General features: G+C 47.9%; 1 protein-coding gene across 2 annotated transcripts in view; it reads left to right on the top strand.

Annotated features, from left to right (window-relative positions):
• Positions 1 to 3,808: 3,808 nt before the first annotated feature.
• LOC135814588 (putative helicase mov-10-B.1) overlaps positions 3,809 to 12,768 on the top strand; it is a 30,215-nt gene continuing 21,255 nt past the window's right edge. The window contains exons 1-4 of one of the 2 annotated variants that reach the window (XM_065327728.1): positions 3,809 to 3,967; positions 4,089 to 4,741; positions 7,137 to 7,634; positions 8,165 to 8,468. In XM_065327728.1, coding sequence (XP_065183800.1) covers positions 4,308 to 4,741; positions 7,137 to 7,634; positions 8,165 to 8,468 — 1,236 coding nt within the window. In that variant the 5' untranslated portion in view covers positions 3,809 to 3,967; positions 4,089 to 4,307. Of the gene's footprint in view, positions 3,968 to 4,048; positions 4,742 to 7,136; positions 7,635 to 8,164; positions 8,469 to 12,768 lie in introns of both variants that reach the window. The other variant, XM_065327729.1, reaches the window with a different exon arrangement.

The following is a 12,768-nucleotide window of genomic DNA, read 5'->3' as shown; positions in this document are numbered from 1 at the left end:
GCTTCACTCTTGGAACACACTCACATGACGACACCATCGTGATGATAAGCAAAGCGTATGCAGAGGCAGTACACTTTCGACCCAATGCCATCCCCGGCCCGAAAGGCGAAGTCGGTCGGAACTTCATCCAAACTCTTGCTGGCTATTTTCGCTGCTTTGGTACAGCTGGGGGCTACGAAAAGCATGCACTGATGATCGCCATGACGTTCCAAATGCTGTTGCTACAGAAGCCGGTGGATCCCAAAGCCTCGCCTCAATCGCACTCCAAGCGACTGGAGCACCGGTTGGACCTCTGGCGACAAGGTGACATTGATGACCTGCTGCACGAGGCCCGCACGATCCAAGAACAGCTCAGCGATCGAGCCAGCACCACCAGACAGAAAACTAAACCAAACGAAGATCGCGCACGCCAGTTCGCGTCGATGGTGCATGATGGTAAAGTGAAGTCAGCGCTGCGCCTTCTCAGCGAAGATTCCTCGGGAGGGGTCCTGCACCTCGAGGACCGCATTGGGGACAACTCTGTTCTGGATTTGCTCCGAGACAAGCACCCCGTGGCAGAGCCTTTGCATGACGACGCTGTCATTACTGGCGATCCACCACCACAACCCCACCCAGTGCTTTTTCACTGCTTAAACCGGGACGCAGTACGGAGGGCTGCTCTTCACACCCATGGCGCAGCTGGGCCATCTGGGGTGGATGCCGATGGGTGGCGAAGAATGACAACTGCGTTTTCCGGTGCCTCCGATGAACTGTGTGATAGCTTGGCTAACTGTGCCCGCCGCATTGCCACGGCATACGTCGATCCAGAAGCCCTAGAGGCATTTACAGCTGCCAGGCTGATCCCGCTGGACAAGAAGCCTGGCGTTAGGCCGATAGGTATTGGAGAGACGGTCCGCAGAATACTGGGCAAGGCGATCCTTGCAGTGACTGGGGACCTTGTGCAGTCTGCCGCAGGCTCTCTTCAGCTCTGTGCTGGCCAACCGAGTGGGATCGAAGCTGCTATACACGCCATGAACGACAACTTTCACAATCCGGACGTGGATGGAGTGCTCCTTGCGGACGCCTCCAACGCCTTCAACCGGTTGAACCGCAAAGCCTGCCTCCTGAACATCCGCCATCTCTGCCCGGCACTGGCCCCAGTGGTCATTAATACGCACCGATCCCCCGCTCGTCTCTATGTCGACGGAGAAAGTATTCTATCGTGTGAAGGCACCACCCAGGGTGACCCCATTGCCATGCCTATGTATGCCTTGGGTGTCACCCCGCTTATCGCTGATGTTGCTTCTGCCGACGTGGTACAGGAATGGTACGCGGATGATTCTTCAGCTGGCGGCCGCCTACGCCCGCTACGGCGATGGTGGGATGACCTGAATGCAAAAGGGTCGGATTATGGGTACTTCCTGAATGCAACAAAGTCGATCCTGCTCGTGAAACCCGAGGCGTACGAGGAAGCCACTGTGATTTTTACTGGTACTGGTGTGCGTATTGAGAAGGATGGTTGTCGTCATCTAGGAGCAGCCCTTGGCACGCCGTCCTTTGTGGAAGAGTACGTTGCTAATAAGGTCACCGACTGGGTCAAGCAGATTCGTCGTCTGGCTGAATTTGCATCGACTCAACCTCAGGCAGCCTACAGTGCCTTCATTCAGGGACTACAGCCGCGGTGGTCCTTTCTCTCAAGAACCCTTGAGGATGCCCCTGCACTGTTTGGTCGTCTTGAAGACGTGATTCGGGACATCCTGATCCCAGCTCTGACAGGCCACGCGCCATCGTCTTCTCAGGAGCGTGCACTGCTGGCCTTCCCATGCCGCCATGGTGGTCTTGGCATCACCGACCCGACATCTATGGGCGGCAACTACCGCAATTCACGCAAGATCACGACATCCCTGTGGGAGAAACTAATCGCCCAAGATTCCTCCCTAGATGGCACCGCGGCGCAAGTTCTCCGCATGAAGGCAGAGGTACGTACGACTTTGCGAACCAACCTCCTGGCAGCCGTGAAGTCTTTCAAGGATGGTGCAGCTGCTGGAGCAGAGCTTGAGCTGCAATTGACCCTAGCTTCGGAGAAGGGGGCCTCCAGCTGGCTGACTTGCCGCCCTCTAGCCATCCATGGATTTCGTTTGTCCAAGGCGGAGTTTCGCGATGCCCTCTGTCTCCGGTACGGGTGGACACCAGCACGCCTGCCATCAGGATGCGTCTGTGGCCATGGTAACTTTGACGTCACCATGCCTTGTCCTGCAGTACTGGGGGATTCCCCAGTATTCGACACAATGAAATAATTCGAGACCTCACGGCTGATGTTCTGCGTCAGGTCACGCATGGTGTGTGCACAGAACCGATGCTGCAGCCAGTCACCGGAGAGAAATTCCGGCTTCTGTCCACAACGACCGCTGATCAGGCTCGTCTTGATGTTGCCGCCAACGGAATCTGGGGTGGCCGATTTGAGCGCACCTTTCTTGATATAAGGGTTTTCAACCCCTACGCTGCCTCAGTTTCCTCAGTGTATGTACGTCATGAAAAGGAGAAACGCCGGAGATATGAGCAGCGTCTGCTTGAGGTTGACCGCGCCACGTTCGTGCCAGTAGTGCTGTCAGCCACTGGTGGCACTAGCAAGTGTGCATCGGCCCTGTTCAAGCGTCTTGCCAGCATGCTATCTGACAAGCTGAAGGAGCCGTGCTCCGTGACCAGTGGTGACGATGGCATGGCTTCGCTGCAATAATAGCTAAGCTTTGCATTAGTCCGAGCTAGCGTGATGTGCCTTCGTGGGGCAAGATCATCATCCGCACACCGTGTCACCAGGGACCCCGCGTCTGTACTCTGTAGTGGTAGACGAGGCACGTGTTTCCTTGCAGGACTGTTGAACTAAAGTCAGACATGTACATTTTTGTCTAGAGGTCTAGTCATGTACTTGTCATGATTCTTTTCTATTTTATTCTTTTTACCAGGCGTGGGCCATCCCCTGGATTATCAAAATGGGTGCCTTATTATTTTCTTTTTTCTTCTTCTTTTTCTGTTTATTCTTTTTACCAGGCGCGGGCCATCCCCTGGACTATCAAAATGGGTGCCTTATTATTTTTCTGAGTGCAATAAAGAGTTGTGGACTAAACCTCACTACTGACATGGACAACATCACGTCCACATAATGTACATGCATGATCGATTGATCGATCGTGGACGTACATGTAGATACTCTAGTACTAGTAGCTAGCTAGATCTACAAACACTACCGAGACTAGAGTTCATAAGACACACCACTGCCACTACGAGATCCCAGGTGTCTTTTTCTTTGGCATTACCCCCAGCACAGAGTACGGCTGGCTTTTCTCGGATTGGCTATCTCGCTGCTGACCGGTGGAATATGCTGCCTTCCACTGTTCGTACTTGTACCGATTACCGCTCATTTATTCGCTCATGCATAACCTTCCTACGGGCTCCCGTAAGAAGACCATAGGTCTGTGGGAAACACCCTAGTAAAATAAAAGTTAATAATAATAATAATAATAATAAGACATAACCCCACATGAACTCTTGACACTACCTGTACTGTAGTAGCAAGAGTACATAACCCCGGGGGTTATGAACCCTTGCTTTTTTTTTAGTCTTGGTACGAGTCTCGTACTGGTAGTAGACTACGTAGATTTCACGTTCGTATCGTGTATGCAACTATGCATGCATATGCACGCACGCGCACGTGTAGAAAAATTCAAAAAATCTCAGCTCAGATCGATCATGCATGAGATATGCATGCATGCACCATGCCATTAAATTTTTTAGAATAAAATTTGAAAATATGTTGTGATGTTGTTGTAGTTGTTTCGCAGTTGTGGTAGTGTGTGGCTGGTAGTGGAGGCGGTGGGGGTGGCGGTGAAGCAGCAGCTGTGGCTGCTGCCTGGAAGACCAGACTTAGGTGAAGAACAAGACCTGTGAGCCTGTGGCTGAAGGCAGGCAGCATCAAGCCACGTCGTTGCTGGTATGTCGTATACAGTACTGTTCGGTGAACGACATCAGTGTCTTGCTGAGTGATGGGCTATTTCGGCATTTGTGTGTGCAGCCATTGTTTCTTTCTGTTCTGTCTTCCTTTGTTTCCTCAGTGTACAGTACCGTGATATCCTGGTTTTATAGATACTACCACCATCACTCCACAGCTAGATTATAGCTTTAGCTCTGACGTCGTGACTCGTCCTATCAAATATCCCGTAGTGCGTAGTTTCAATATCTTTGAGTGAAACACTCCTTATGAATTTGTGACCGCATCTCATTATTCCAACCACCTAGCCTCTACCAGAGTAATCACTAATCAGAGGGATACCATGGCTGCTAGTGTTGCTGCTTCTACCGAAGGCAGCCACCGCTTGAGACGCCCGTACGGTGTTCGGCGGCGTGAACTCGAAGACTGCGTAAAGACGGCAGTGGAGCATTTGCCGGAATTTCTCTTCTACATCAATGGTCAAACTGAAGGTCTCATCTTGAAACAGCAGTATCTATTGCGTGATGATGTACGACGGTACTGGCCACAGTTTGCCTCTGATCGGGCCATAACCGTGTGTGATGGCGTCCGCCTATCGCCATCACGAGTATGCTATGCCATAATCCGAACGTACTCTCCCAATGGCGCTAGACCGAGAGCACAGGTGCAGAATCGCGACGTTATCCACCTAGGTGAACGAGCACTAGACGTAATGGAAATCGGATATGATCGCAGAAAGGATCTGCTCCAAGCGAATGTCGACATCAAATCGAGAAGGTAAGTAGTGGGTGTACTACTAGTAATAGTGCGCACATGTGCCCGTGTTGATCGATCCAGTTTCTTTCTCGTGAGTTCCGCGCTCGTGTTCTACGTTCGCCTGGGATCGCTAAGTAACTATGTTACTTACTTTTCGAGTTGTAGTGTAGATCTACTAGTTCTACTAGTACTAGCGTAGTTGCCGTCTCTTTGTTCAGGTGTATGAGTGACTCTGTGTTTGAACAATTTAAAAATACTTGAAAGTCCCCTGCTCGCGCGCTGCCCATAATTTTATTATTATACCGTAGCCCATGCATGTACGTCATGTAGCTCTAGCTGATAACATGTTGGGGGTTGTCACAGTTTAGTTTACTTGGGCCTTGCCCTTGATCACCTATGGCTATGCCAGGCTATATGGCATGCAGCATGCAGTCTGTGCTACCACTGAACAATGGTAGGGAAATCCCCAGGTACTAAAATACAGTGGTGCTGGACCAAGTCCAGGTGTACCCAGCTGCACTGCACTCAGAAGCCTAGCCTGTACTCTGTACTACTACTACTACTACTACTACTACTACTACTACTACTACTACTACTACTACTACTACTACTACTACTACTACTACTACTACTACTACTACTACTACTACTGGTACTGGCTGCAGTGAGTGCCTGCCAAGTCAAGTGAAGTAATATAAGCTTGTAAGTTGTAGTTGTAGCTTAGCCTCAGTGTACAATCGTCATGTACATGCGTGCTGCACAGCCATGAGTCATTGTTTTCAACACAGTGCGTCCTCCACCTAAGTAAGAATAATACTGATAGTTAGAGTCCTTGTCCTTGGTACATGCTGTCATAGCTGGTGCACCAGTGAGGCAGTGACATGCTGAGCAGGCACATGACACATACAGTTTATTCATGTCCAAGCGAACTGCATGCAACCACCATGCAAGTTGAAGGGCCTAGGCTAGGAGCGCACTCGAATTGTCACTCTTTGACCTTTCGAAGAGTTTCGTTTTTCTGAAGAGGTGGCTTATCGGCCGAAAGTCTCCACGAAACTCCACAACCTCATCCGATGTGAGAGGTGGATTCGTTTAGAAGAGCTTGGAATATTCCCCCGCGAAAACTGCCTTTTGTATGCATTTCCCGCAGAACCTAGAACAAAACCTGCACATACGGTAAGGGAAGCACATTCTCACGTGGATAGCACACTTGGAAAATCCCATGGCTATGACAATTCCAAAGGAAATAGTAAGGCTGACAGCAACCGTTCTATTGGGATACTTAAAATTAAGGTGATGAGGACAATTCGAACGCGCCCTATAATGTAAGTCATACTACTGTGCTATACTGCTCAGCTCAGTATTCACGGGACTGGAACTGCAAAGCAACTGGAAGTGAACTTGGCTTTAGTTTCGACTAGGAAAGTGCATCCAGCAAAGCAAAGTTAAACTAGGGATCAGAATGCTGCAGAAATATATGCTTCATTTTTAAAAGTGAATAAATTGCATACGTCCAGTTCTAGTACATGCAGTAGCTGCTGTCAGCGGATAATTGTGAAGTGAAGACAAGTTCAATAACAGTGCCAAATCCCCAGAGACTTGAAGACCGTTATACAAGAATTTGAATACAAAAAAGCTGCATTTCTATGTCATGAGGGGCATCGGACACGCTACGGTCACTGCGGTATTGACTGTTGTTCGTTGGTAGCCATATTTTAATGAAATTCAATGATTATTGGCCCTAGGATGGCACCTACTTCAAAGTAGAATACAATAATATTTTTAAACTGACCGTGCCATCCTTAGATACGTCTTGACACCCCTGGTTATTGAAATGCACTATGCATGTACAGGTCTACCCTCGTTAGTAGACAACCCCAGGGTTTCGAAATGTGCGTCTTATAACGAATATGATCTACTATTCGGACTTGAATGTACGAGTTTCAGGCGTCAGGATTTTTAATCGTTGTCTACTAATGAGGTTCGTCTTGAAACCGATGTCGTACTAACCAGGGTAGACCTGTACTGAGAATAGAATAGAAACAGGCGAGCCTTTTCTCCTTTCATACATGGATCCGATTCGTTACATGTAGTCTGCCATTCTGTTTAGAGGTTCGGCCTCGTTTCTTTGTGATAAATATGGATGAGTCCGCCATGGATGAAGACGCACTTTGAGAAGGTTGAGTGTGACTAGTTAGTTTGAGAATCAGCACACGCACGTGCGCACACACACACACATACATACACACACACACACACACACACATACATACACGCACGCACGCACGCCGCACACATGTGCATGTTTGTGGACGTTTTGTGATGTGCATTGTGTTTTGCATTGTGTTAGTTTGGATTATGAATACTAGTATTCATCTTTTCTTTTTGCTCTCTGCTCGTTTCTGAATGCCTGCAGTGAAGATTTGATATCTGACAAATGGGGTGTGACCGTGACAGCAGATCGTGAATGCTCAGAAGGCAACATTTCACTGGATGCTGTCAGCATGTCCACAGCTGCCCAAGATTGCCCCACACTCAAGCTCACCATCACGAACAGCTCACTGTCCAAGTTGACTTTGGAGTCTTGCTACCTGCTATTTGAACATCATGGCTTCGCGATGGAGAGGTTACATTCCACTGTCCGGTACCCAATGTCTCTATCTTCATCCACAAAGCACACTATATCGGTGCGCTGTGTGATTGATCAGCTTGGTATCCGCAGGGACTGGTGTGTGTTTGAGTTGAAGACAGCCAGCGGTGAAAAGTTCAACATTGTACGCTTCCTGTCTGTGTACTTCACAGACAGTGTCACAAGTGACCCGGCTATGCAAGCCACACGCCCATTCCGTGCCAAGCCAGTCAAACTGCTCAAGACAACCGATGAGGACATTGTTGATGGAGAAAAACCAGAAGAGTAAGATGTAATGAGACTAATGAATCATGCACTAGTGATGTATGTGGAAAGAGGTGTGACCAGCGTGATACGTGTATGCATTGTGGCAACGTTACAGTACTGTCGGGCGCCGAAGAGCTGGGGGGTCAGGGTTCTAACCTAGCCCCTTCTAATTTTTTGCAAACACAGACGTTTCGTTCTTATTCAATGGTACAGTCATACATGTACATGTCAATGTGTGGAATTCTCGGTTTCTAAAGCACCGAATGCTGCCTGGCTTACAGTACTCGTGTACAATTTATTTTGATTTTCATCCTCTGTGTGTGTGTTTGTATGTGTGTTTATATGTATGTGTGTTTGTATGTGTTTGTATGTGTATGTGTGCGGGCGTGTGCGTGCATGTTTGGGTGCATGTGTGTGTGTATGTGTGCGCGTATGTGCGCGCGTGTGTGTAAGTACAACTGTGTGCGTGTGTGTGTGTGTGTGCGTGCCCGCGCGCCCGCACGCTTGTATATGTGTGTGTGTGTGTTTTGGTTGCTCGTACATTTCAGACCAATTCAGAATCAACTGATTGTCACGGTCAGTCCCCTGGTCGCTTACAATGAGCACACAATCAAGAAGCACTTACACTCACAGTTGTTTGTTGAGAAGCATAATCGTACCGGCAGAGATGTTCGCATGAAGCTCAACTTGGATCAGAAGCGCCTGTTGGACCAGAGGCTGACAGCGGACAACTACAAACAAAAGATGTTGCTGATGCTTTTGTTGGAACATCGTCAAGAAGAAGTTGACATACACAATTATGATATGCCGCATGCTGTCATGACCGTGTCTAACATGTACTTAGCCTTGAAGGTAAGCGCATGCTCAACTTTCTTTCTTTGCTAGTCTAGCTGGTGGAAACATGCAGTTCTTGGTATCTTGTTAGGGCAGCTATAGGGCTCTTGATGTGTAGGTTAAATAGAAATCTTCCAGGTGTCCATTGTAACAGTTTGCAGTGCGCTTTCTAATGCTCTATTCCAGCGTTCTGAAGCAAGAATATCAAGTCACGGTTAATGTCTCTCCGTGGCTGCAAATGTAGAATTGAGCGAGGGATTTTCACACATCCCTGGTCTTGCAGCCACCTGGGCACGGATTCAAAATTGCTCTCTCTCTCTCCCCTCCCTCTCTCTCTCCCTCTCTGTCTCTCTCTCTCTCTCTGTCTCTCTCTCTCTCTCTCTCTCTCTCTCTCTCTCTCTCTCTCTCTCTCTCTCTCTCTCTCTCTCTCTCTCCCCCTCTCCCTCTTTCTCTCTCTCTCTCCCTCTCTCTCTCTCTCCCTCTCTCTCTCTCTCTCTTACTCTCTCTCTCTCTCTCTCTCTCTCTCTCTCTCTCTCTCTCTCTCTCTCTCTCTCTCTCTCTCTCTCTCTCTCTCTCTCTCTCTCTCTCTCTCTCTCTCCGTCTCTCTCTCTCTCTCTCTCTCTCTCTCTCTCTCTCTCTCTCTCTCTCTCTCTCTCTCTCTCTCTCTCTCTCTCTCTCTCTCTCTCCGTCTCTCTCTCTCTCTCTCTCCCCTCTCTCTCTCTCCCCCTCTCTCTCTCTCTCTCTCTCTCTCTCTCTCTCTCTCTCTCTCTCTCTCTCTCTCTCTCTCTCTCTCTCTCTCTCTCTCTCTCTCTCTCTCGCTCTCGCTCTCGCTCTCACACCATGTACCATGTACACCCGTTGCAAGAGAAGTACACAAATCCAAGAATGCACTGGCTATACACCAACAGATTCTATCTTTATAATGCTGGACAAAAAAATTCACGGTTCGCGTAAGACTTGGGTAGAGGCCGAGTTTCTGCATCCGTAGGAACGCCACCATCCTTCAAGGATCAAGGATGCTGGACAAGATCTGAATGAAACAGATCAAGACTTGTGCCAGATAACTGCCCAGTCCGCACAACTGCCGAAGCCATGTGAATCGATCCCCACTGCGCTCCTGGTCCGCATCACACGGAGTACTGTAAAAGCCATATATGTAACGAGGAGAAATCTGTTGTTAAAATAGATATCGTTATACAGTAATCGATGCATATACTGTTGCTATTGAGCGTTGGGAATGAGTGAGAATCGTTACTTTTGATACACGTAAACCAGTCAATTTTAGGAATCGTTATATATGCGCCTCGTTAGAATAATGGCTTTTACAGTACAATGGAATAAAGCAATCAAGACAGTCTGAGTCACTTATGCACACGCTACACTTGCTGCGGTCAATAAAATCTAGCTGGCATTTTAGGGGCTAAAGCATTCGTTTTAGTCCAGTCTAAACTCAACTTTGTGCAGATACCACAGCGACTTCTGGTTTCCATGAAGATACCTTTCAAAATTTCAAATTTTGATTTTGGTTGTCACAACGGGCACATCCTTTTTTTGCATTTTGGGGTGATTTACTACATTTTCAACCCGTCACCACCACGTGCTCTCAGCCGAACTAATACCCGAAGCATTAACACAGCAAGGACTCTTCCGTTGACAGATAATTGTTGCACCTCTAGACAGCTGTTTCGCTCCTTCGGGCTAGTCAGTAGAGGATGATAATAGAGAGGTTCCGGGGTACGATTTTCCGTTCCAAAATCCGTATGGGCGCTACGGATTTTTTCCAGGCGTGCTCCATACGATTTTTCGGCACGGAGAATCCGTGTGGACTGGCTTTCACACGAACCATGTTTCGTATGGAGATTTTGCGTCATCGGGTGCAGAAAGATTTTTCGCGTACAAATTTGGTACGAGAAACATCGATCTTCCGCGGGAAATTTTGATTCCGGTACAATTTTTCAAAATAACAAGGCATAGCGCGGGAATGTGACGTGGTAACGATCGTAACCTAGGCAATGACGGCAAACACAGAAGTTCCGTACTCCGGAACATTTTGCTGCTCGAAAACGACGTATAAAAATCCGTAGCGCCTCCACGGATTTTGGCACGAAAAATCGTACTCCGGAACCTCTCTATCGTTGATAATGGAGTGTAAAGGAATGATCATTCCTTTGCGGCAGAAATGGCATTTTCCACATAGAACATTGGCATATGCAAGCTGCTAAATGTGAGAATAGTGTGAAGAGCTATGGTATGCGCTCATTGGTGGAGGAACACACCAGACAGGCGACGTAAACCTTTACGCTGAAATGACACTACCGCTGATTTCAATAAAGCGAGAATAATGATGCCACTGGAGAGTATGTTGTACGTAGTGAGAGTATGGTGCAATGTCCCTCGTGTGCGGGCGAGGCGAGACTCACCGCCGCTGAGATCTGCCAACACGACAGGCTCGGTTGCCGCTCAGGATTCACACCGACCCGAGTATGGCCGAAAGCTCTGTCGCAATATTTAATTGGGGTGATTGGGCAAGAATTTCTATTTTTTGGATTTTTGGAAATTTCACAGCAGTATTTTGGGCTAAAAAATCGCATTTTACATTTCCATTTTAGGCGAGACCAAACAAAAATAGAGATTCCCGGGCCCTCCCGCACCAAAATCGAGCCAAAGCCATATTTTTTTTTGAGCAACTCATACATGTACAGTACTGATCGTGTGAGTAGATCTGTGACGTGAAATCACACAAACCTGGGCTTGTACGACTCCCCGATGTACAGATCAGGGCAATTGTTGGCCGAAATACAGAAAAATAATCGAACGGGTAAACCGCGTACCTGTTTTCTGTAAAAAATTGAATAAAAATTACCGGAAAATACTGTAAAAATAAAGTTCAGCATGGCATGCATGCATACATTGGAAAAAAATAATAAAATAAAAATTCGCCCGCCCGCACCAATTTCACATGGGTCCTGCCCGGGAATCTCGATTTTATTTTGGTCTCGCCTTAGCGGCAAAAAAACACATAATGTGGAAGGGCCTAGTTAGCCAAGCTCACGCACGCACACGCACACACACACACACACACACACACACACACACACACACACACACACACACACACACACACACACACACACATACGCACACACACACATACGCACACACACACACACACACACACACACACACACACACACACACACACACACACACACACACACACACACTTGTACTTGTTGCTCACTGCCAAAACTGGTCACGTGGGTCTCCCCGGGAGAGGGGAGAGAGACTCAAAAGGAATCTTGGAAAGATGACTCAACTGGCTATTGAACTGCCCAACAGCCGACACCCCTGAAATCCCCAAAACTCTGGGTGGACTTGAAAATGATCCCACTTATGGGCTCACCACACCTCAGTAAGTGGGTGAGGACAAGGTGCAGAAAAAGGATTGACGGCATCAGGGTATCCGTCCCCGGATCCAACTGCAGTTACCCCTGCCCCCAGTGAAGGTAATACTTGCAACTAGTGTGGGCGGCTAAATCAGAGTGGATCTGATATAAGCTTCACTAGCACCATTGATTACACAAGAGTTAATCTAGCCAGAAGCAGTCCATGGTCAACAGGTATGTATACTTCAAATAGAAAGTATACGAACCCTGACACCAACAAAAGTGGCAGATACAACAATACACCTTCAAGCAGCACACACACACACGCACGCACACACACACACACACACACACACACACACACACACACACACACACACTGGACCTTGCTGTGTGATGATAGTGTGTGAGCTGAGAAATAGGTGGAGTGACGCTTCTCTGGTGAACTATACAGGGCTAGTAGCCATACCCAAATTCAGGGATAAATTTACTGCCATGTTTTTGCATAGCAGTTTTTCCTATGCAAAATCTGGTGTAAGCTACAAAAAGCATGAATAGTAGTAGCCTGTACATGTATGTATCGCAGTTTTCTGCGTGTCACTGTCATTTTTGAGTAGCAGTAGATCGATTTTGCGTAGCAAACTGCGATGCGATACCGGATAAATTCATCCCTGAAATTGTTGGAGATTATCAAGATGGATGACAGCACTGATAAAAGCGATATCCAACACACGGCGTTTAGTTGTTGACCATCTTTATATCTTTAGGCAAGCATAGTGGGATGGGATGGATGATGACTATGATTGAGAAGTGAACGGGAGTTTTGGTCTTTGACCACTTTGGTGGTCGGTCTGATCTACTCACCTCCCACCACTTTGGGAGCTGGATCTGGGCCTTGATCCTTGAGGGTGGTGGCGTTCCTATGGATGTGA

Source organism: Sycon ciliatum, chromosome 4 (genome assembly GCF_964019385.1).
Source record: "Sycon ciliatum chromosome 4, ocSycCili1.1, whole genome shotgun sequence".
Lineage (NCBI taxonomy): Eukaryota > Metazoa > Porifera > Calcarea > Leucosolenida > Sycettidae > Sycon > Sycon ciliatum.
The sequence above is the reverse complement of the archived record's forward strand: the minus strand, read 5'-3'. Positions and strand labels throughout refer to the sequence as shown.